A 25026-nucleotide genomic window follows, 5' to 3' on the forward strand; every position below is an offset into this window, starting at 1 on the left:
TTGCATCAGAAATGACTAGAATCTTAAACCAGTAAATAAAAAAATGTTGATTTCATTGACTGTTCTTCTGTAAATAAATTGTATTTTGTTACAGTTACTTGCTTAGACAGAGAAGAAGACAACAGACTATGTCAGGACAGTGCTTGTGATGTATCTCATAGATTAAACAAGGTAAAGTAGATGGAGCAATAAAATGGCAACTAACATAATAAGCTAATAATAAGCTTAATAGTAAGTATAATATCAACATAAAATATGAAGTATACTTTAATAAATAAATCAATATAAAAGTTTAAGTGGATATAAATTTAATTAAAAATACAAATTTGGTTAAAATTGTCAATATCCTGTTGCCCTTATGGCTAAGGCAGATCACACTACTGCTCTGTATCAAGTCTGTTAAAGAGTATGAAAAGTAGCAAGACAATCAGGAATCTTTGAACATATGCTGTCTTATAAACACTAAACATGCTGTTTGTAATGGAGTGCCTTTCCATAATTTCAAAGTGATCTTATCAATAATCTGGTAAAATTTTAGCTGCTTGAAGATTTTTTTTTTCCTTCAGAATTTTGTCTCTTCCGGCAGAGAAACAGAAGCCAGTCTTTTGCTTACTAGGTTAACAAATGTTAATTCAGAGGTTCTTAATGGAGAAAGGAAAAAGAGAAAGAGAAGTACAGGAGGAAGATATGCCTTCTGCCACAGGAGGGGAAGGAAGCACCACTCCTATGAAGACAGGCTAAGAAAGTTGGGGTTGGGGTTGTTCAGCCTGGGGAAGAGAAGGCTCCAGAGAGATGCCATAGCAGTCTTCCAGTACCTGAAGGGGCCTACAGGAAAGCTGGGGAGGGACTCTGTGTCAGGGGGTGTAGTGATAGGACAAGGGGGAATGGCTTTAAATTAAAAAAGGGTAGGTTTAGAGTAGATATAAGGAACAAATTCTTCACTCAAAGGGTGTTGAGACACTGGAACAGGATGCCCAGAGAAACTGGGGATGAATGCTCCATCCCTGGAGGTGCTGAAGACCAGGCCGGTTGTGGCTTTGTGCAACCTGGACTGGTGGGACATGTCCCTGCCCATGGCGAGTGAGTTGGAACTGGGTGATCTTTAAGGGCCCTTCCAACCCAAATCATTCTATGGTAATATGATAAGTAAAGAGAAAGGAGTTGGCAAGAAGGGCCAGGTGTATGTTTGCTGAAGATATCTTGGAGAGGAGAGAAGAGTTGTTAGGAAACTGCTGTGAGGAACCTGTTGGAACATTGGAGATGAACACTGATGCTGTCACACTGAGCCTTTATGGCACTATTTGGCTGCTGCATCTTTGTACTGTCAGTCATTTTCCTGTCTTGTCTCCATATTTAGCTGTTCCCTAACACTCTTCCATAGAAAGCTGACACAGGTTTCATGTCAGAAACATGCTGATGAAGTCCTCTACTATCTATGGATTTAGGGCCTGATAGGTCATGTTTTTAAAGAAATGATGGAGTGGATAAAAGAGCTTTTTTATTTTCCCACATTTTGAAGAAAATTTTGTGGTACATGGGTATATTCACCTACAACCTGGATTAAAGTGCTGTAGGGACATATAAAGGAGAGCTCAAGGCAATCTTGAAGAGTGTTTTTCAGAGGCCTTCTTCTAAGCAAATCCTTCACAGTATGCCCATTATAGGTGCTCCCTCTATTCAGTATAGTGTTGATTTGAACATTGGTCTGAAGCATTTCCCTCTTCCTCCCCATTGTCAAGAAATATGCATGAAAATCATCCTTTGGAATTCCACTGGAGGGGCAAGGGAGGCTAAAATATGCAGTCCTCATTAAGCAGCTTTTTCCACTAGAAAGAAAAAAAATGAATCTGTGGGGAAAGATCATGGTCAAAGCTAATCTTTTTCATGCAGACAAGAAGATCAAAATAAGAGTGTATAAATAAATCTGGTTTTGCCTTTTTTTTTTTTTTTTTTTTTTTTTTTTTTTTTTTTGTAATCTGTGTGTACTGAACTTTGCAAGCCTATTCAAGCTTTTTTCATTTTTCTGTTTAGCTTTCTATATATATGATTAATACCTGTATACAAATGAATCACTGTCCGGACATAAAGTATTGAGATTTCTTACTCCTAGACTTTGTCAGGTTGCTAATCAGTCTATTTTTTGTTACAGATTTTATATCATTTATTCAGTTTAAATTTCACATTTTTAGTTTAAATACCATGAACTAAAATCTCTGATATTCTAATGTCATGCACCTAATAAGAAAGTAAAAAAAACAATAAAAAAAATCAGAGAAAATAAGGATTTCTTAAAAATACACATTGCTTTTGGCTAGGGAGTTGGAGTAGATGAGACAGAGGAGAGTTCTCTTGTATCCTAATATTTCTGCGATTCTGTGCTGCTGGTTCTGCACTGATTGAAACAAATATTTATGCTATATAGGATCCTATTTGCGCAAATCTTTTTGAGTAACAGCATTATTCTTGTATGATTATGTTTGATTGATTTAATAATCTCTTTGTCTAACTTTGTTGCAGGAGATTTATTTATTTATATATTTTTTTTAATTTAAGAGAGATATCTAATATGGTTGGAAAGTATGAAATCTAATTGGACCTAAATAATAGTACCTGTGTAGGAGGGAAAGCTGCTAAACAATTGATGCTGAGCTACAGATGTTTAATACTGGCAAAATTTCCATGGATTAGCTTTAAAAGTTGTATTTATACAATCGTGAAAACTTTCACAGATACTGCATTAATTGATCAAGGTTTATCTAAATTAAAAACAATGTATTCAAGAATATCAGATTATTCTCTTACCATTCCACCTACCTGCTACAAACAAAGTAACATAGTAATATGTCCTTTAAATCCTAAATCATACCCACATTCTTCAGTCTTTATTTCTATTCTTGCCTCTTTGCATCAAAAACTCTGAAAAAAAATATTATTTGTTTCAATTTAGGCAAAATACCTCATAGAGAGATTTTTTAAGCAAGAAGTAGAAGTTAGGAAGAAGACTGCTGAACCGTTGCCTGAAATATACTACATTGAAGGTACTCTGCAAATGGTGTGGATTGATCGCTGCTATCCAGGATATGGAATGAATGCTCTAAGACATCCAGGCTGTCCAGAGTGTTGTGGTAAGTGACAAATTCATTATCACACAAGCATTAAATAGTTACATTGCTTTTTGCTCTGATTGAACAGAATATTTTGCTATGTAAATTTTATAAAATTGTTCTGCCCAACTGTTTTGGGCTGTGATCCTGACAAGTCTGTCAAGGTAGCCAGTATGGGGTCAGGTTGGTACCTGGGTAGAACATTTGTAAAATCTTGTTAATTTAGGCTTTAAGACAGACTCACAGTTTCTGTGGACTGACATAAATTAAAATTAATCAAATTAATTTCACACCTAGATACCAGTGGTCTTTTTCTTTTTTATTTTTTGAGTTAACATAGAAAATCTGCAATCTTATAAGATATGTTTCAAGTACTGCTGTTCAGGTTAGGCAAAGAAGACAATTATGTTTTTCCTTAAATTTATAAAAGCAGGAATCTTAGTTAATGCTTTTATGTAATTACAAACTTAAATGCTCTGTTCCAGATCTGAGATGTGGAGATCTTGGTGAGAATAAAGTGAGAATAAAAGAATAATAAATTAGTAAATATTTGTGATTCATTTGGTATAAAGAAAAGGAAGGATTGATTGAATTCTGTTGATTTTATTCATAGGAGTCCTCAAATTAAAACAAGTGATAAACCTTTATCCTAGATGCTGAGGATCATAGTTCTGAAAAGTGGCTTTGCCAGATTACATTTCCCCTGGCAAAAGGTTATTCATATGATTCCCAGATATTGAGACTGAAGTCTCAAAGCAACATCAGAAGACAGACTTGTAGAGAATAAATCTGTTGTCAAGCTTTTGACAGGAATAATTCCCTCCAGAGCTAAAAATGGTGAAAGAAACACTGGATTACATATCAAAGACAGTTTACAGCATGGACTACACTTTAAAAAGAAATATTAAGAACATGGAAGAAATTAGAAAACAGAAGGAGACAATTCTAAAATTGCAGGATATGGGAAATGCTTCTGTGTGCTATTGTTTTTCTCCAGTTTGTAGTCTCCATGAGAAAGAAAAATGTGTAGTCCATTTCTTCCAGAAAAAAAAAAATAATTATATATATATATATATATGGAAGGGCAAGATACAAGATATATATCAATTTTGTACATTTATTGCAATACAAGGTCCTGTTGTACAAGGCATCATTGATTTCAAGGAAAGGTATGCGAGAATCAATTTTAGAAAAGCATATCTTCTTTTTAGGATGATTTGTTATGTACAGACTGCAGTTTTGTTTTGGTCTTTCTAAGTCTATTCTTTCTTTAGTCCTTACTAAACTAATTTATATTTCTTTTCCCTCAAAACGGAATTTTTGTCTTATCTCTGATGGCCATTTAACACTAGCAGTGAAAAATAATAGTGTTTTCCTAGCTGACATCCTTTTTTATACCTCCCTGCACTAGACAGAAATATTACATAGCTCTACACCAATTTTAGCCCAAGAAGCTGATTCCTGTTCAGCTGGGATCATAACAGACGTATCTTTGGCTGATACAGAGGCAAGATTTCACATCTGAGGTATCCAAGAATCTGAAAAAGCCAGTCCTGAAACATGTCTATATACTACTTCCCATAGTTGCAGATGTCAGTCTACCAGCGTGCTCAAACATACATTCTTTTCCTTTGTTGGCCTCTTGGTAAAATTAATCTTTTCCTTTCCCAGAATCCAAAACACCCTATCATAGGCACTATAAATGAAAGGGTCCTCTGCTAGTCTATCAGTCTATCATTCTACCTCAAAGCAAGATACCAGCTTCGATTATTCCTGACAGATGTGTCCTGCATGATCTTGAAAACCTCAGAGGACAGACTTCACAGACTCCAAAGGACATACAACTCAGTACTCAAAATCATCACTACTGGAAAGCTTTTCTCTCAGGAATGTTTGTAATTTCCCTTGATATAGTTTATACCTGCTGCTTCTTGTTATGTCTCAGTGAATCTGGAAACAATTCTGTCAACTCTACCTTTGCAACAGCTTTTGTACATCCTTAGAAGACTGACCGTTTTCTTCTTCTGACACTGTCTTCATTGAACTAAGTTCAGTCTCTCGGGTCATATTTTGGGTCATGTTTTGGATTATGACCTCTACAGGTTCTCTACGTTTCTTTCCTATACCTCAGACTTCATGAGTAGTTTTCCAAAGACATGCTAACATGCTAACCTTACATACATGGCTAGTACTACTCATTGTGACTGGCTCTTTTTTTCAGCAATATGAAATGGATTCATTTGTCGGCTGAATATGAGCCAGCAGTGTGCTCAGGTGGCCAAGAAGGCCAACAGCATCCTGGCTTGTATCAGAATCAGTGTGACCAGCAGGGCTAGGGAGGTGATCGTCCCCCTGTACTCGGCTCTGGTGAGGCCGCACCTTGAGTACTGTGTTCAGTTTTGGGCCCCTCGCTACAAGAAGGACATCGAGGTGCTTGAGCGGGTCCAGAGAAGGGCGGTGAGGGGCCTGGAGAACAAGTCCTATGAGGAGCGGCTGAAGGAGCTGGGCTTGTTCAGCCTGGAGAAGAGGAGGCTCAGGGGCGACCTTATCCCTCTCTACAGATACCTTAAAGGAGGCTGTAGCGAGGTGGGGGTTGGTCTGTTCTCCCACGTGCCTGGTGACAGGACGAGGGGGAATGGGCTAAAGTTATGCCAGGGGAGTTTTAGGTTAGATGTTAGGAAGAACTTCTTTACTGAAAGGGTTGTGAGGCACTGGAACAGGCTGCCCAGGGAGGTGGTGGAGTCACCATCCCTGGGAGTCTTCAAAAGACGGTTAGATGTAGAGCTTAGGGATATTGTTTAGTGGGGACTGTTAGTGTTAGGTTAGAGGTTGGACTCGATGATCTTGAGGTCTCTTCCAACCTAGAAATTCTGTGTAAATTCTGTGATTTGCTACATTCCCTAAATCTGTTACCAAAAAAAAAAAAAAAAAAAAAAAAAAGAGAAAACAAAATATTTTCCTGTTATTTTTCATAGTGGGAGAGCTTTTTCTAAAACATGCATTTACTCATGGAAACATTTTGATAAATGCATTTCCATGAAAAAACAGCAGAGTACAACTTCTTAGGTTATCCAGTAATTTCCTGTGTTGTTGCAGGGACCAGCTCATGTAATTCAGTTAAAACATTTTAAGATCTATTTTAGAACATTTTGGGGGCTTTAATATCTGTTGTTACTCTTGTTTTTTAGTTCAGAAGATTCAGCTTTTAATCTAAATTCATGGAAAGTTTATATTCATTTGCTCTGATGTAGAGACTGCCCTTTAGCTTACTCATTTTTTTTTTTCCTTCCCTTATTTTATAATTGGAACATGGCAACCACTTTCTATCTGCTTTCATAAGAATCTGAATTTGACAAACCATCTTCCATGCCCCGTTTTAAGTTTAATTTTCTTGCACAGGGATGACTAGAATTTAACAGGGTATTTCAGATGAGCTCTTCCTAGTGCCTTTTACATCATCAGTGCTTTTATTTGGTCCAAAGAACTTTTGACAATCTTTTTAGCGAAAAAAATAGTAAAATTTGTCTTAATAGCAAGCTAATGAGTAATCCCTTTACCAGTTCCTCTCCAACTCTTATTTTTCTTTTAAGCATCATTCAATACTCCCCTTTTTTTTTTTAAATTTTCATTCAAATCATAGTTTTCTGCAGTTTATTACTACATTATTATTATGTTTAAGTCTGATCAGCTGCTCTATAGTTTCAATGATTCTTTTTCCCTTTTCTGACAATTTTATCATACTTTCTTACTTACCAGTCATAGGTTAGCACCAGTGATATTTTACCACCACAGATACATTGAAAACCTCAGATAATTGTGTTACCCTTTCATATGCTAATTCTATTTTGGAATATGAAAACAGATGTTTCTAGTCTCCTGGTCTCAACATGGATGTGACAGAATTGGAAATGTTACGGCATAGGCTCATGGAGAAATAAAAAAAATAAAAAAAATAAAAATGTATATCCTCTGTAGGATTCATAAGGAAAAACCTGCTCAAGTTCTGATACATCAAAATAACTGGATTTTAGTTTCACTGTTCTGTAGCCTCTATTATTTTTATAATACCTAATTTCATGTCATGCTTTACTAGTCCTGGTTCCTCCATGTCGTTACGTAGTGCTCTGTGCACAATGCATCATTTATTTTACACCGCCATCATAGAATTTATGCACTAAACATAACCATAACACTTAACTGTATTATCTACCAGTCCAAATCTCCTGTATTAGATCTTGCTTTCACTTTCTTCCCCATGCTTCACTCTAACATTCTTTTATACAACATTATGTCATCATTCATTTTTTTCCCATTTGCTTTTATATTAAAATGACATTAAATCAAGATATTGCTTCACCTTCTATACCATTTTTCTAGTTTAAATCTCATTCTGATTTAGTCAATTAAACATGTTAACCTGATTAGTCACTGGATGATGTATCTATCTCTAGAGAAAACTGTTTGGCAAAACACACTGGTGGTGAAACATATCAAAACCTTGCTCATCAGGTACCAAACAAATGATTTTGTAGAGGCAATGACTTAGAGAGAAATTTCTACTGAATACTAATTCAATTTAGTCTCCTGCCTTTGCAAAAGTGTCTTGAACCGTTTTTCTGTTTTTAAAGCCCTTTTTATATTAAATATTCCACAGTATTCCTGGACAATTTAATTAAATATTTAGTTATCAGATAGACGAGAAAGAAAGTTTATAGGATACAAGAACAAATTAAGATGTTATGGGTTTTTCAGTGTGTGTGAATTGGCAAGTATATAAATTATGCTATAAAGATAAAATATTTTGCTTGGATGTTTATACTTTCAAAGCAATGGTTATACCGATAGGAGATTTTTGTTGCTGAAAAAGATTGAAAGTATACCAATTAGTTTTCATCAGCTGGCTAAGTAAGTTACAGGCCTCCTTGCTAAGGTTCCTTTCTCCTTTTCATGCTTTTCCCTAGGTAGCAGATTACAGTACTGAGAAATTATAGAAGTAATAGTCATTGTAATAGAATTCCACCTCGCTCCCATTAAACTGAAAATTTTGAAGAATTTACTAGAAGTGTATCTATAATCTTAAATAAAAAGCATATAGTTATTTGTCTGGTACTCAAGCAGAGGAATATGCTTACATGTACTTGTAAAGCTTTCTATTTGCTGTAAAGCCATCTTGGTCTGCCTGTACTCATGTACTAAAGATGCAAGGTGTTGATGTCATCTGCAAAGGAACCTTTCTTGCTTACATTTCATAAGACCTCTAAAGCCCTCTCCAGTCAATAACAGTGGCAAAGAATGCTAGGCAAGATAATAACAGCCCACTGAGGATCAAGTGAATCCTGCCAGACTCAACAAACGAAGGTAAACCAAATACTGAAAATCCTGCTGAAGGTTTGTGCATTAGTGACTAAGAATTCATTATTAAGCCAGGCAAAACCAAATACCCAGGTAAACACAGACTCTGCAAAAGGAAGGAAGGTCTTAAATACCTTTGCATACTGAATACTAATGCTGTTCATTTAAGATCTTTCCTGAAGAAAGGCTAACATTGCCAAATTGACCTATGATTCAAGATAGTTGCAGCCAAATAGCTCAAATTCTGCTTTTATCAGCTAGCAGAATGCTGGTGAAAAATATTTTTTTCAAATAGATAAAGATACATCTTAAACATTTCAGATGTAAACAATTTTGTATTAATGCCATTTAAATTCCTTCTTTTTTTTTTTTTTTGTGTCCGTATAGTTATCTGCAGCCCAGGATCATACAATCCTAGTAATGGAATTCACTGTCTTCACTGCGACAAAAGTTTGAAATATGGAGCAACAAAGTGCTAGTGGTTGAGGGATTGGCAGTGTTGCAATAGCTCTTATGTATTTTAATGTGGTAATATTAATAAATATTTTTACATGTGTACAGTTTGTTTTGGTTACATCAATAGGATACAATTGTTTTTAGGAAATAATGATTAATCTGCACGTTGTTAAAATATTTTTGGTCATATCACTTAGGTCTACTTCGTTTTAAGGTCTTTGTAATTATCTACTAGGTTAATACCAGTAAAGATGATTAACTATTTAAATCACAAGAGGAAAATATAAAAGGTAGAGCTATTTTTTTGTGGTTAGTGCTCTGCTGGTAGGCCTCATCTCCTTTTGACAGAGCCTAGCATAAGATTTCTGTGCTGTAGCTTTGTCTGCCAGTTCATTCAGTCTGGATAGGAGGATTGCAGCAAACAGCTCAGGGTGTACATTCACACTCTGAGGTCAGGAAAGTTGTGGTGTAGCCCCAAGTGCAAAAATATCCCCCAGACTTTGTTTCCATCTGATGTATAATGCTAGTAGTGACCTCTTAGTAACTTCACCACAAAGAAAATAAATTTTTACTTAGGTCATTCATCTGTTCTGCCTTTAAGGGCACCACTCTGAGCGTAACACTTTTGCTCTGACCTGAAGAAAACAAACAGCTATGTAAAATACCACGATGCTTTTTATGACACTCATTACTTTTACATGACTGTCAAGAATTAGTAAGTGGTTTACTCAATGTGTTTCTTGTCATTGTCATTCATTAGTAGCTTCATTTAAATTGGTATTCCATAACAGAACTGTTAAAAATCCCATTTATACCTGTTTCCCTTTATGTCTGGCAATGAGCTAGATCTGTAGGTCATTTTTAGCTCTTTGTCATCTAAAAATGGGATTTGCAGGCATTTTTGTTTTCAAGAACAAGTATGAACTACAGGTTTAAATATGTACATCTTCAGGTATTGTAGTCTCAAAAAAGGACTAAAAAAGTTCCATGCTACTTTTAAGAAATAATTTTTAAATACAGCATATCATGTAAAGATGCTAAAAAGATATAAAGATATTGAAGATGTAAAGCATCCCACTAATAAACTGTTTACGTGACAGAGTGTGAAGCTCCACGTATATTTTGATGTGGACGTGAAAAATGAAACCAACACATTTAAAGTAACTAGTATGACTATGATTTGCTTTTCCAGTTTGAGTGAACTACAGTAAATTTTATATAAAACAGACACAACTAAGGCATTTGGAAAATGGAAAAAAAAAAACATTAATAGGATTCTACAGTGACACTTTAATGCTTAAACATTAGTATAAACAGCATAACTAGCAGAATATATAAAATAGCTATTTTTATCAAATGCCATTTGAAAACAAATAGCTGGGAAAGAGCACGTTTAAAAAACAGCAGTTAGTTAGGAAATTAAACTCTATTTAACTGTAATCCACAGAATGACTGAAGGCCACCCATTCCTTATTTTCATTTGGTAATTAGAAATAAACAGACCACAAATGGGAAGGGTCGTTACATTAGGTTGAAGCACTGCACATCCATCCGTATGTTATCTCCATAATTTCCCAATCATGACAGCACTAAATTAGTTAGCATTAGTTTAAATTACTAATGGCTAGAGAGAAAGCATGTTATGCAGTATTGTCTTTGCAAAAATATGGACTTTGTTTTCACAAAAAAAAGCCCACAACATAACAAGTAATAAAAGCACATGGAGCTCCCTACAGCATGGGCAGCAAATTAATTTGAGAACTACCTTCTCAAATGAATGCTGCTTTTTTAAGGCAATAGAAATATAAATTAAGCAGCATTTTGACATTTTTATATATTTACCTTTCTATTGCACATCAGAAACAGAAAGCTCTGGTTGGCTTTCCAGCAATCTCCAACCATTCCAACAAGTAAAGATATTCATAGAATTGTATCTGTACTTTGAGGGAGAATAACAAAAATGATGTGCTTTTTAATCGGGGCAATATATAGACTAAATTTGACTTTTTTCACTAAGCATACATTTATGCATTTTAGCAGAGCACAGAAACGATATCTTTTGGTCCTCCCTATAAGTGATATTCAATTTAATTTCCAAAGTTCACACACCCTTTATGACTTGCTGGAAAAAAAGTAAAGTAAGTGGTGATATGGGTTTGACTTTAGCTCTGCCTGTTATGAAGAAAAGCACTTGAAATGATCTTTATGAAAGTTCTCTCTCATTCAATGGTTGCAGTCAAGTTCAGATGCTTTATTATACCTGTATTCTGTGGAACAAACCCTGATCTCAGTTAACAGTATTGACCCAGACGTCTAAATTACTCTTGATTTATGCTGTCTTAAGAAAAGAATTTTCATTTGCCAATGTATACATGCTGTATATATACAAATATACATCTCTCATCGCTAAAATATTTTAAGTTTACTCTCATGTATGGTTGGGGACAGAAAAAAGAAATTTCTTTGCATATAAAGCCATGAAAAAAAAGTTGTACTTGTTTTTCTATTCTCAGAATTATTGAATGTAAAACCTACTTTCATTCCATCATATTACATCTGCTGTATGTTTGCTGTGTTTCCATATTGTCTACGAACTGATATATGTATTCCTATTTTCAAATCTTTCCATTAATTCACATCTTTCCAACAAGGTAAAATCTGTGCATGCAGAAATACTTGGCACACTCCACTTTTCAAGATGTTCCTGCAGTTTGTACGAAATCTGCAGCAGTGCTCTATAATTTGCTGAAACTGGGGTGCTTACTGTTATACGTGGTATTTTTCCCCTTTTGCAAAAGAAACATGAAGTAGGCTATCATCCTGAGCTCTAAATTGACAAGAAGATTACTGACCCCCTATAAGCTGCAAACTTAACGTTTACCATGGATACATTGTGGACATTTACTAACTTGCTATTCCATTACTATATTCTGCCTATTCTTTTCAACAATAGCTTTTTTATGCAATGTATTTATTAATAATAAAGGTCTTTTTAAAAGCAGAAAACTTATGCATTACAAAAATAGCATTGCTATTAGCTAATAACATGAAAATAACCTGATATGAATATAACAGCATTTCTGGTAAGTTGTCAGTTGATTGTTTTTAAACAGTAGCTTTTGTGGTGCTAATTATGTAAATGTTATTCTATTACTGATTAATTAATAAAATTTTTTGACTTCTCTGTAACTGATAAATGACATGCATGTTTGGAGTTTTCCTCTACATATTTTTAAAAGCATATAAAATGAATGAGTCATAAAATATACAAGCGATTGGAAAGATATAGTAGGTTGTATTGATTTTTTTCTCTGTTTTGATTCTTGAGAGCAAGTGGGGCTCTGAGGAGTGGCTGCCTTCTAAAAACTGAACAGATTCAAAAAGTGATGAATAATTTGAATTCTTGGATAGCCAGGAAAATAACGTAGTCTGTGATATTTAGTTCAATGCTTTCTCCCCAGTTTGTATTTTGTTTCTAAATGCAGCAGAAAAACAGGGCAAAATGTGCATTTTGTAGACAGAAATCCTGTGGTAATGTAGGCTGTGAAAAAAAAAAATCATTGGCTGATAAGGGAAATAAATGGGGTGTTCAGTTGGATTGTATTAGATCATTAAATAATATGTGTCTTTCAGAGCCTCCTATGTATTATGGAGCTATCATAGTTTAGATACAAAAGTTACTATAAAAAGTAATACCAAATACTTTGCAAATCTTGACAGTACATTTTAGCCCTGGAGTGTGTCCAGACAAGAGCTACGAAGCTGGTGAAGGGCCTGGAACACAAGTCCTATGAAAAACGGCTGAGGGAACAGGGGGTGTTTAGGCTGGAGAAGAGGAGGCTCAGGGCAGACCTTATTGCTCTCTACAACTGCCTGAAAGAAAGGTGTGGCGAGCTGGGGGTTGGCCTCTTCTCACAGGTAACTAGCGATAGGACTAGAGGAAATGGCCTCAAGCTGTGCCAGGGGATGGTTAGTTTGGAAATTAGGAGACATTTCTTCTCAGAAAGAGCCATCAGGCATTGGAACAGGTTGTCCAGGGAGGTGGTGGAGTCACTGTCCCTGGGGGTGTTCAAGGAAAGGTTGGATGTGGTGCTTAGGGACATGGCTTAGTGGGTGACAGTGGTGGTAGCATGATAGTTGGACCAGATGATCTTGGAGGTCTTCTCCAACCTTAATGATTCTATGATCCTATTATGCCATATGTGAACAGAAGAGATAGTTTTCCATGGTGGAAGAACCTTTTATCATACTTTTTTTTTTTTTTTTTTTTTTCGTATTAAAGAGCTAAATTAAATTTCATTGTAATCTGACTTTCAATTTTGCACCTCTGGAGATCACCTACTCCAATTCTTTTCTCAGTGAAGGCCCGGCTACGGCAGGCTGCTCAGGGCTGCGTCCACTTGGGTTTTGAACATCGTCACAGATGGAGACTCCACAACCTATCTGTGCAACATCTTCCAGTATCAGGCTCATTTATAATAAAATTTTCTTTCTCATTTCCAAATGGAATTTCCTATATGTCAATTTATACCCAACTACATTTCTTATTTACTTTCCTTAAGATATGCTTTGAAAATCTCCCTGTAAAACACCTTTATGACATTGTAGTTAGGTTTTTCCCTCTTTTACATTCCCACTGTCATGTTCAGTTTCTCTGTTTCATATCTCACATCTTTTCGCATTTTCCCTTTAAAATCTTGCATAAATTTTTCGGTGATTACCTGCACTATCTTTTTGTGGTTTAAATGAGTAGCGTAAATACTACTGTTGCACACTACCTGTAATTTTATAATTACTTGAAACCATCTAGAATATCATCTCTTCAGGCACCTACTTACACGTTTGAAGCCAAATTCATGACTAGTGCAGTTCTACAAAAATGGACAGAGCCAAAAAAAAAATACTTTGGCAAGATTTCAACTGGGAAATAAGCAGAAGCAAGTGAAGTGGAAGCAGAAATCTCATACTCATGCCAATGCAGCTACATAAGTACATCTGAGAAGAATATTCATTTTTCAGGCAACAGACCTTCAAATACAAAATTATTCATGAGCTATCAGTGTGTCCTGGAATTCAGCTTTTATGGACACAACCACCTGCAAAGTGGAAAAATTCAGATACATAATCCTTGTATGTTTGCACTGAAACAAAAAATGTCTGAGTTCCTGTGCTTCAGGTGTGCCTCCTTTTGGACAATATTTATGGACAAAAGTTAGCTTTATTTTGTAACAACTATTTATTTATAACTGAGCTTTTTACTTCACTAACATGCACCTTACTTGCTTAACTTTATAAATAAATATAAAATTTCCAATAATTATTTTCATTTTGATTTTTTTTTTTTATTTCACTGTGCTGTCAGAGGAATGTCTCAGCAGGTCTGCCAGTGTTGCCTTCAGTTTGGTTCACTGGAAACATGGTTATGGGGTCTGCCTGGGATGGAGTTACCCTTCATAGTAGCTTGTTTGGTGCTGTGACTAAAACAATGCTGGTGTGTTACACTGTTTTACACTGTGTGTTAGCTGCTGCTGAAGAGATCTTGCAGAGTGTCAGGGCCTGCTCTGTTTCTCACTCTGCTTCCCCACTGAATAAGATCGGGAGCATGCAAGAGTTTGCGAGAATTTGCCCAAGAAATTCCGTATTAAATGGGAAAGGATCAACACTAAAGATGACATGAATATGTTGATGCCAGGACTGAAAGATGGAAAAATGTGCAATAGAAAAGTTATAAAAGTTACACGAGAAATACACATGAAAATATACTTTAACCTTGTACTCACTACTTCAGTAAAGGCAGAACTTCCCAAAAGGACATCAGTTCAAACCCCGAGGCACAGTATAAAGCCTAAGAAGAGCTTCAGTGAAGAAGAAGCAAAGTGTAACTAGTCCAAGGTGAGATTTATAAAAAGTTAAACATTATTGGCTATACATTGAAAGACAGGCAACTCCAAGTCTCTCATAGTTTCACTGAAAACATGTATCTCTTAAGGAGACACGAACAAGCCTACTTGGGAAAGGAATCCCACCCTGAGCTGCAAGTCCATCTCTGCTCTCACTCATGTTGTACCGTGGCTTCCTACATGGGTACCTCCGCTCGTCTCAAGGAGATCTCCATGGAAGAACATCGTTGCTCTTGGCACATTCTCAGCGCTGTGCAGATACTCAACTTCAGTAGGCGACGAAGACATGTTAGACACACACTAAAAACACAGACTTGAATAGAGAACTGGGATCAACTGAAGTCCCTGGCAACACTCCCATGGTCTTCAGTAGGATCAGAAATTGACACTTGGTATATATGCAAACATGGCAAATAGGTTACAGCAAGGCAGTTAATCTCAAGGAGTAAATGGGAATACAAGCAACATTATTAATTTTACAGTATTGATTCATTAAGTCTTCCCTCTAGCAAAAGCTTAAAAGTAAGCACCCATGCTTGTGTTTTCTTGAGACATTGTCTTAACAGGTATTCAAAGCAGATGCAGTCCAGGAGTTGGAGATAAACTAAATTAAAACCAACATGTATCCAAACAAAGGCTGTTAATGGCTGAAGCGGGGAGATGTGATTCACTTCACACGTCGTCAGGGTCAGTCTCTGCGCTATAAATCCTGCAATGGATTCAAAGAGCTGGCTCAAAAGCACTCTCTCCAACACACTGTGTCACACACCCTATACAGACAGACAGACTGACATTGAATCAAAAAACTGAACAAGCACCAGCGAGATAGGAAGAGCAGGGTCTAGGGGATGGTGCAACTCCGAACCAGCTCTCCTGCAAATCCAAGGATTTGCACTGTGCAGCCATGCCAGTGTTTGGCTGCCATAGCCCATCCAAGCTGCACTTCGTCACATCCATTATGCATGACATTAACGATGCCACCTGCTTACTTACCTCATTTCCACCAGCTCGGCGAGTCTGTATTGTTTATATCACAGAGCAATGTGCCCTGCTGTAATGTCTTATGTCTGAACTTAGTATTAGAAATTGATTTTGTCTAATTAAATTTTTATAGCAACAGCTACAAGAGACCAGTTCATATAATCCACTGCTCCCAGTTACCTCAGCTGTGGATCAGGAGATACATACCACTTGAACAAGGCCAGCCGGCTTTCATATTACAGCAGTACTCATATGTGAGCATATATTCTCTAAAAGCATATTTTGAGACATTTTTTTCAAGAGTGAGAATGTCAAAGCTTCGTCGCAAACTCGCTCTTTCCTGGCCCACTGAAACAAGCAAACAAAAACCAAAACAAAATGAAAAAAGAAGAAAAAAAAACAAACTAGAACAGAAGTGTAATGTTTTAGCCATGGTGCATGTATACAACAGGACAGGCAATGATACAGTACTTTAATCTGTATTGTCTATATAAAACATTTATTTTTAAGCTCTATAATGGCATTATAGAAATACATAGAATAATTTATAGAGTGTATTTTAGTGTATTCACTGTGAAAATAACACATTTATTAAGACAAGTATTCTTTATGTCCAAACTTTTTAAATATATGCACTTCTTTCTCTTGCAGTATTATGTTACTTTGAAAAGCAAAATATCAATAGTCTATTCTTTGTTTCTCACCAGAAGCTTCTCATTCAGATTTTCCTGGATCGCCTAGGGTGCTCACTGCTGTGAGACAGTTTATAAAAACCACGAAAGTACTTTGACTGGTAGATTTCCTATATTTGTTTGCATTCATGTCTAGTGCACATAGCTTGTCGTTCAATTCTCCAAGTGCCTTCTTCGTAAGTACAGTGACATATAGTGCATTCATCAGTTTTCACCTCTCGGCCTGCTGGAATGACAATGGTTTCTGCAAAGCAGTTCGGGCCTAAAAAAAGGAAAGAGTTTATTATGTGACGCCCATAGCATACTTCAATCTAGCACAGTTTAGTATTTCTCAAGCCCTGAAAATCTTAACACAAAGTCAGTAACACCGGGAACATTAAACAAATGTGAGCATTGTGCACATTGCATAAAAGCAGCAAAGAGGATAAGGAAACCCTGCCTTCTGAGCTGGCTATATTCTGATTTTCCTCTGGTTTTCAGCACGGGCTGTCCTGCCCTTTGCAAGTGAACGTGCAATAAATCCCTTGTACAAAACACCCATCTACGACAGCACCTGGGCACAGACTGGCCAGATAGCTGAGTACAGGTTTAAGCGAGAGAAAAATCTGGCTGTCAACAATGAAGTAGTGCTACTGTAGGCTATTAGGGAGCGGATTATAAATGTTATTACTTTTTCCCCATTCGAAGCATACATTGCATTTCATGTAGTAGTCAAAGTATCAGATTAGTTTATTTTCCATTTCATGAGAAAATTGGCTTTTTTTCCACCAGAACTGAATAGCTCCAGCCTCTTCTGAATAAAGTCTCTTTTCAGGTATAAAATGAAGCACTCATTTTGTATAAGTCAGCAAGTCTACAAACACTTATTTTCATAGCAGACCAAAATAACTTCATTTCCAAGGACCAGGCGGAGAACAAGCCACTGGCACAGTGTTCACAAGACAAATCTGATTCCTTCTGAAGATAGCATCCTCACTTCGCTGCTGATGGCTGCATATGCTGTATTACCTACAGTTCTCCTCAAAAAAAAGTATTTCTGCCTTAAATATCAACACATGCTTGTAAAGCATAACTAAACCCTACAAATCGCCTCATATCCATCCATGTTCTCAGAGGAACTTGTCCCGCTGTTCCCCAAGTACAGATCAGGCTTGGGCAGAGCCTGGCTATCTAGCAGCACTTTGGCACCACCAACCACTAGGACACGATGTGCAGCATGGGCTAGCGTATATTGACATGATACAGCTGAAACTCTTGACAGAATATGGGTGTGCCAAAAGCGTGTCAACTGTCAAGCTGCTTGCCATGCAAGTAAATAAATCATAGATGAGATTCACCCTTCTTCTACCATGGATCTGCTGTCACAAGGATCTGCTGTCACAACTAAGCCAAACAGCGTGCCTCCAGCTTCTAAAACTTCTTGTTTTTTAAGTGTTTTCTCTGAAAACCAAAAGTAGGTACAAGCCACACATTTTAAAGAAGAAACTACACAGCTCACAAATCAGTTTTAATAGTTTTCTCTTTGGATCAGATGGCGTGTTTGTGCACTGACGAAGCTGCCTGAGAGGCAGATGCGGACTGACAGCAGCAAAGGCCCTTCCTCACTGAAGAGTTACTCCTCTGTGGAAGAGACCTGCAAGACTTGCAGATATTTGGTTCACCTGATTGTACCCATGAATTCTCTGACTATTTAAGGCATTTGTTTTAAGGTATTTTGTTTTAGAACTGAGTGTTGACAATTGCCTCTAACACGTGGCTTCTCCTGTAATTTTGGGTGGCTTCTCCTGTAATTTTGGGTGGCTTCTCATCCGTTCAAGGTTTTGGAAGCAGAACAGATAGCAAATACAGATTTCAATAGAGCACATCTCATGTAAAGTTACGTGCTTCACTCCCCTAACCTTACTGTGCTGCTTTTCTGTTTGTGGCCCCTCAGTCTAACCATGCAAAATGTCACTGGGCTGGACAAAACAGGGAGGAGGACTTCAGCAGGGCAGGGGAACGTGTCTTGGGCCCTCTGCACACCAGGAGGTGCTGAATCCTTCAACTGAGGTAAAGCAGAACTATTAATTAACTACACTGCCCTCAGTGGAGTTTAACGAAATTCCACTCTAATCTATATAATTCTGTTTCAGCTAACTGTGGTACCTTCTTGTGCATGATAAGCTTTCTTCCATCTGTAGATGGGTTCGCCTTCCCATTAGAAAGATACCCGAGTGTTTTGCCAACTGGCCTGCGATAGCCTTGTGATGTACAAAGCTGTACAGCACAAAGAATTAAAATACTAAAAATGCAATCCACTTTCCATGGAGAATTTGTCCGAGACCTACAAGACCACTTGAAATTTAAACACTGTTTAACAGGCACAAGAGGAACGTAAGTGATGTCAATGCCATGTACAGGATTTATTTCATTCTGGGAAAGTAAATGTTACAGGCTATACTTGGTTATAAAGATCAGCCAGGGAATGAAGTAAAAATCGTGCAACACACGAAATATAATTCACGAAGATTCAGAATGCAAATGCCTCCACTCACTACTAGCAGTACTTTAATGCTGTGCATGACAGTTTTTCCTAAATCAAAAAGTTATTAAATGTAAAGATAAAACAAGTTAGCCCTAAATTGCTAAACTATTTAATATGGGGGAAATGTGTTGGGAAATGTACAGAAGGGCAGTAACTACCTACTTGAGAAGGGGACCCTACAAAGCCAAATGACAGCAACAACGTACATTAAATCCAGCAAACGTTTTTTTGTGTGTGTGTGTGTCATGTAACTGTTCTACAGAAAAGTGGCTATTTTCTGGTTCTGCATTTGCACCCATCACTACTGTACCTGCAAATCCTGTCTAGTGCTCAGATTGGGAATAGTCAACTGGCATCCTTGCCTCATCTCTTTCTTTGCAGTATTGTGCCTGCAATGATGCCCTACAGAAAAGGGCATCATTGAAGAGGCTGAACCACCTGTGTTACAGCAACCCTATGCTCGTAAATACCAGTACAACACAGTGTCCAAACATTGAAAAAGAATTCCACAGTCCTCCTTGTACCATTCCTCTAAATCCAAAGACTTTTTCTGTTCCCGTGCCTGCCTCAGCCCTTCCCTGGCTCCATCCCAGGAAAGGCAGCGGGGCCAGGTGGGAGCTGCTGGTCAGAGGGAAAACGTTGATGATCCAGCTAACGATGCCATTCTCCATCTGCTTAAGAGGGCTGTGGGGAAGCTGAGAAATTGAAGACTTTAAGCGGGCAGTGGGATGAGGAGGCAGAGTGGGCACACGAGGGGTAGTTTTAGACCAAAAAGTGCCACTTGCTCACTCTCCTTTAGGAGAGAGAGAAGGAAGAGACAGAAGCAGGTGTCTCCTCCAAACTCTTATCCAAGTGGATAAGCTGCCCCGAAGGCATGGCATTTGCTGATACTTCTGCTTTACTTAAAACTGGGCAGTTTATATTGATTTAGCATGAGTCCCAGATTCTCATCACAAAGGGCAAGACATTTTGTGAGTTCTGAAGTCTGCAAAATTATCTCACTTAACACATGAAAAACATTTTGAAGTAAATGGGGACTCCTCTAATGCCAAAGCAGCGGTGGATTTTTTGACTAGATGTTAGTGGTGGAAGGGCAGCAAAGGGTGATTCTCCTCTCTAGTCTACAAAGCGGGCTGCCTGCTTTCTGAGCTGGTCCTTGGTACCACCTCTCTGTCCGAATTTTGCATCTGGTCCTCCTTCCATGCAGCAGCAGCATATTAGAGATCATTTGATCTACAGCATAAACCTCCTGGGCCACATCCCCAGCTGCATATGCATATGAAGCTCTGAGGAAGTCAGTGGTGCCGCACATCTTCGCAGTAGATTAAGATCTTGCCGCATCACTCTTAAATCTGGCAGAAAATTCAATATGACATATTGTACCAATTCCAAGCACAGTTTGAAATCTACCACGACATCATTTGTTTTCCTAAAGTATATCCTGGCGCTGTCAGGCTCTGCTTGAGCTACACCACACTGGTATCAACAGAGATTTCTTTCCTAGGGCTAAGGCATAGCTGTTGCTGCTTCAGCGATGCCTTGAAGCAGCGGGTTCAGCGCAAATCCTCCGTTATCACACTGAGCACCAGATTGGAATGAGGCTCTGGGTTTTCCCCTGCTTGAAACGGCGAATCCTAGCTTCCAAAACAACATTTGTATTGGGATCGAAGCAGCTAGGAGATTGAGCCCATTCGGTGGTGAATGCACCGAGAGTCTGTTTGTAAATGGATTCTCATCTCTTAAATTCTCTTAAATATTTTAAGAAGTTCAGAAATATTAGGGGGGTAAATGCAACAATTGTATTTTTTTTTTTTTTTCAAAGTCCTTATGCCGATACTGTGAAAAGCTTCCGGTGACTTGTGTTTTACGCTTCAGTGTTGATAAATGCAACAATTTAATTAAAATGCAAATTCTGTTATCTCAGAAGAAAACAGCCGATCCAAATTATCAACAGCGAATGCCCAAGCCACTCACCTACAGAAGCAACAGTACCTGTAACCTTGACAACCTCGCAAGAGACTCTCAGAGGCTTCTCCTCCTCCTCCTCCTCTCCTTCCACAAAAGCACAGCCGTACTCTGCAGAGCTGTGCCTAGCTGCTCTGCAGCCTGCCCCTGCTTTTGCACAGGCCCATCTTCCTAGTAGCTCAAAAATACAAGTCAGATACAGTGACTCGGTAAATCATGTTTTAATCAACTGTTTTCATCGGGCATTAAACCAAATTACGGACAAAGGAATCTGTTCAACTGCAAGTTAATGTGTTTGCCTGGAGAATAAGTCACGGCAAATTTTAGCCAATTAGAAGTGCAGTGACAACCTCTGCAATGTAACACTTTGATGTAAGACTGCTCCGGGCTCGTTTTTTTTTTACTAAACTCCCTAATAGCTGCCCTTTTAATAGCTCCTTGCAGCAGTCAAATAGGTCACTTTTAAGGTATCTGATAGAAGACCTGGTAGTTATATTACATTCATCACTGTGGGATTAGAGTGCTTTGTAAGGGACGTAACCTCAACATTTAGCTTAGCGACTATTTCTATGGTGTATTTTTTTTTTCTTTTTTTTGTCACATTTCACGAAGAGATTTCCCGCAGTTACAACATGAAAAGGCAGATCCTACACTGCCCGGGAAGTCTTGAGAACCACAACATCACAGAAGAAATAGCTGTGCTTTGCGAGATCAGAGGTTCACCTGCACCACAGCAGCCAAAAGATGTGCAGGGCAGTACATGGGAACAGAGCAAACACAGAGCAACAGCTCCTAAAAGACATGCCCGGCTTCTAGCTCTCTGAATCAGACACTTTGTAAAAGGCTGCTCTGTGCTTCCTTGTCTTTACTGGACTTCCCCGTGATTAGCCTCTCCAAAATCCTGGTGAACCCATATAAAGCCTTCTACTGCACTTGGTAGCAGAGCCTACATCTCAGAGCCTACAGCTCTTGCACACAGGGTAGGGCAGTTTTCTTCTACTGCCTGATGCTTTCCGCCTGCTACCTGGGTTTGGTTCCCCAAATCGCCGTGGTGGGAGAGGAGATGACAGCCACTCCTAACCTTGTAGACCTGCTTCACACTTCCCAACCATCCCACCAGCAGGCCTGCAGACCTAGGAGGCCAGTCCTGCCCCCTGTTGCCCCTGCTGATCTTCCCCAGCCCTCTGCCAGTTCCCCTGCATCATTTTTGGGCTCTCCCCTCAGCATTTTTGGACCAGCCCTGCCCACCACATGCAAGTTGCAGAAGCACCTTGGGCTTTTACAGAACGAGAGCAATGCTCCCTGTTCTGTTCCCATCTCGCTGATCATCTCATCAACCAATGACAAAGTTGAGCTGGCATTTTCACAAAACTATCAGTTTTATACCAGAGATAAAACTTCTAGAAACAAATGCTTCGTTATTTTGAGAGAAATTGTCCCGTTGCTTTTCTGTGTTACGGAAAACTTTAATTTTCCAGCAATAACACTTGGCTACTCCCCACTGCAATTTCTGGACGGGTTTCAAGGCATGCCAGCACAGCACAGCACCCCAAAAGCTGACTGCTCCATCCACGGCAGTGTGCTGAAGTAGCTCAGATTTTAAGTGCAGGCGTTCCCTCCCTCATCCCTCTCACATCTAATCACCTCCTCTGCAGACGGTATCTGCACGTACTTTGTGCCCTTCCAAGCTCTAATCTCCTCTAAGGGGTCTGTATCTCCCCGACTTGATTTTGTTTCCCTCTCATGTGGATATATATAATGCCTCTATCTCCCGCGAAACGTCAGCTTGGGAGATAAAGCACAAAAAGCAGCCAGCAAAAGCACTCTGTGGCCGGTGCCTCTCATTCCCTGGCAAAAATAAGTTCATCACCCCTGCTGCTGTCAGTATGCTGACGGCTCCCGGTCCAGCACAACCTTTTACTTGCCTCGGTACCTTTGGATGCTACTGAACCAAATCCAAAAGAGAGTTTTCAATTACAGAAGAAGGATTCGGGTAGACCCAATTTTAAGAGCAATTTGGGACCCCGAAGAACCATGAACTGTTTCTTGTGGCTTATCAGCGCCTTAAGATACGGGCAGCCAGAGAACCATGGCAAATATCTTAATAGACTCCCAGTAAATGTGTATATATGACAGGGAGAATAAAAATAAAGGTATTCATCCATTTGCAATTTTACCTAGCTGCGACAGGGAATAATGTGCTATCTTTCATAAAAGCAGTGTTTTGTTCACGCTAGACAGAGCCTTTGTGCTTTTACGATAAATAAACCGCCTCCCTTTTCTAGGGTCATGTTTTGTTAGATGCACAGGGAACTGACAGATTGCAAGAAAATCTGCCAAAGGCAAAACAATTAAAAACAGCATTTTGCCACGTAATTTAGAAGGGCGGGTGCAACAGCATCTGTGGAAAGGGGACAGCCAGAAGAAGCTGAATGAAGTTCTTGTGTAACAAAACAGGCTGACCGTGTCCTCAGTGGCACTCCTGCCACAAAAGGGGTAACAAAGCCGGGGCACTCGCTGCAGTCTGTGTGCAGGTGGTTTAATACAGAAGGAAAAAAAAAGCTATGATCTTGTTTAGAGTTGGGTTTTAATATTCTGCTTATGATCACGTTCTGTTGTTATACTTTTTAAATTATCATACGTCTGAGCACTACTGAATCATGCTTTGGTCCAGCTCCAATCCTAGAAATGGGAGAAGTGTCCGAAAATTCAACAGATCATGAAGCACAGCAATCACTGCCCCTGGGACAATCCTTTTCATCACCGACCCTTCCCAAGCCAATTCTCCACCGCCTCACTCTGCGGTGACATTAGCACCTATGGAAGCAAAGTGCAAAATGCTGCCGCGAACAGGGCCATGCAATTACTCTTACACAGACAGGAATGGCTTGCAGGAAGGGAACAGTCCATAATCCTGACAACAGTGCCGTCCCCGTGGACTTTCATGTGTATTCAGAGAAAGGGAATTTAGATATCGGCTTTTTGTGTACGGAACAAAAAGCAGCTCAGGCACATTGAACACTCCGCAATCAAATACTGCACGCGGCAAACAGAAAGCCTCAGAGCATAAAAGGGCCCAATTAAATAGGGGGTTTGAGTGCCACAAAAATAAACTACATCAAACAACTTCCTTTATCAGAGAAAATATGGAAGGACTTGAATACTCTGCTTACAATGATTTTCAGAAGTCCTACAGCTTGTAAAGGGATATTGTGTTCCACCCAACACCGGCACCAATTAGACATGAGCTGAACATTGTGTCTATCTCACAGCAAATTATATCAACGCTTAGAAGCCAGCAAGCAGCATATCAATTTTGCTCTCAGCTTTCTTGCAACTCAGTCACCACCCAGGCAATGAGAAAATCAGAGGTGCGTTGGAAAAACGCACGATGGATGCTTTTGACACGGAAAGGCTTGGGGCTGCTGGGAGCAGTGGTGTTAATGGGACAAATCCTTCCCTACCTCACCTTTTCCTTTGCCCCACTGACTCGGTGAAATTTGGGGGTCTGGTGAAAGACTGTGCACCCCTCCACACAGCCAAAGTCTGCCAACCTCGCTGGGACATGTCAGCCCATTCCTCAGACTCATAAAGCCATGTGAAATACTGTTGTCGAGAGATCCCAAGCAGGTTATCCTAAAAAACTATTATGCAGATTGAAATAGGCTTTGTACTTCTGAAAGCATGTGCTACAGGCCAGTAATTTAATGCATTGGAGTGCTGTTGTGAACGCTGGAACTAAAAGCACTTTTAATTAGACAAACCTCTGCAGCACTTCTCGCCGTACAGACTATCAGCTGGGCTCATCGGGTCACCGAGAGGTGTACAGTAACCAGCTGGTAAGGCGCAGGACTGCATGCATCCTGAAAAATGTACTAAATGTAGAATGCTAATGGGTGCTTGAGGATTATTATGGAAAAATCCCCAAAGATTACAACTAAATTGAAAGCTAAAATGGAAGTGAAGTACAGTGTAACGCTGCTTTGGCGATCAAGTGGAATATAAATCAGTGTATTTTTTTAGTCACTATAAACCACTGGAGAGTGAGAATA

General features: G+C 38.8%; 2 protein-coding genes across 5 annotated transcripts in view; one reads left to right on the plus strand and one right to left on the minus strand.

Moving 5' to 3' along the window:
* Positions 1-9016, plus strand: part of ZPBP (zona pellucida binding protein) — a 28459-nt gene extending 19443 nt beyond the window's left edge. For all 3 annotated transcript variants that reach the window (XM_027451762.3, XM_072034933.1, XM_072034934.1), the window contains 3 exons: positions 95-171; positions 2948-3125; positions 8844-9016. In XM_027451762.3, the coding sequence (XP_027307563.2) occupies positions 95-171; positions 2948-3125; positions 8844-8935 (347 nt within the window). In that variant the 3' untranslated portion in view covers positions 8936-9016. The remainder of the gene's footprint in view (positions 1-94; positions 172-2947; positions 3126-8843) is intronic.
* A 7257-nt stretch (positions 9017-16273) lies between these two features.
* Positions 16274-25026, minus strand: part of VWC2 (von Willebrand factor C domain containing 2) — a 56887-nt gene continuing 48134 nt past the window's right edge. For both annotated transcript variants that reach the window (XM_027451759.3, XM_027451760.3), the window contains exon 4: positions 16274-16747. In XM_027451759.3, the coding sequence (XP_027307560.1) occupies positions 16596-16747 (152 nt within the window). In that variant the 3' untranslated portion in view covers positions 16274-16595. The remainder of the gene's footprint in view (positions 16748-25026) is intronic.

This window comes from Anas platyrhynchos, chromosome 2 (genome assembly GCF_047663525.1).
Source record: "Anas platyrhynchos isolate ZD024472 breed Pekin duck chromosome 2, IASCAAS_PekinDuck_T2T, whole genome shotgun sequence".
NCBI classification, from domain to species: domain Eukaryota; kingdom Metazoa; phylum Chordata; class Aves; order Anseriformes; family Anatidae; genus Anas; species Anas platyrhynchos.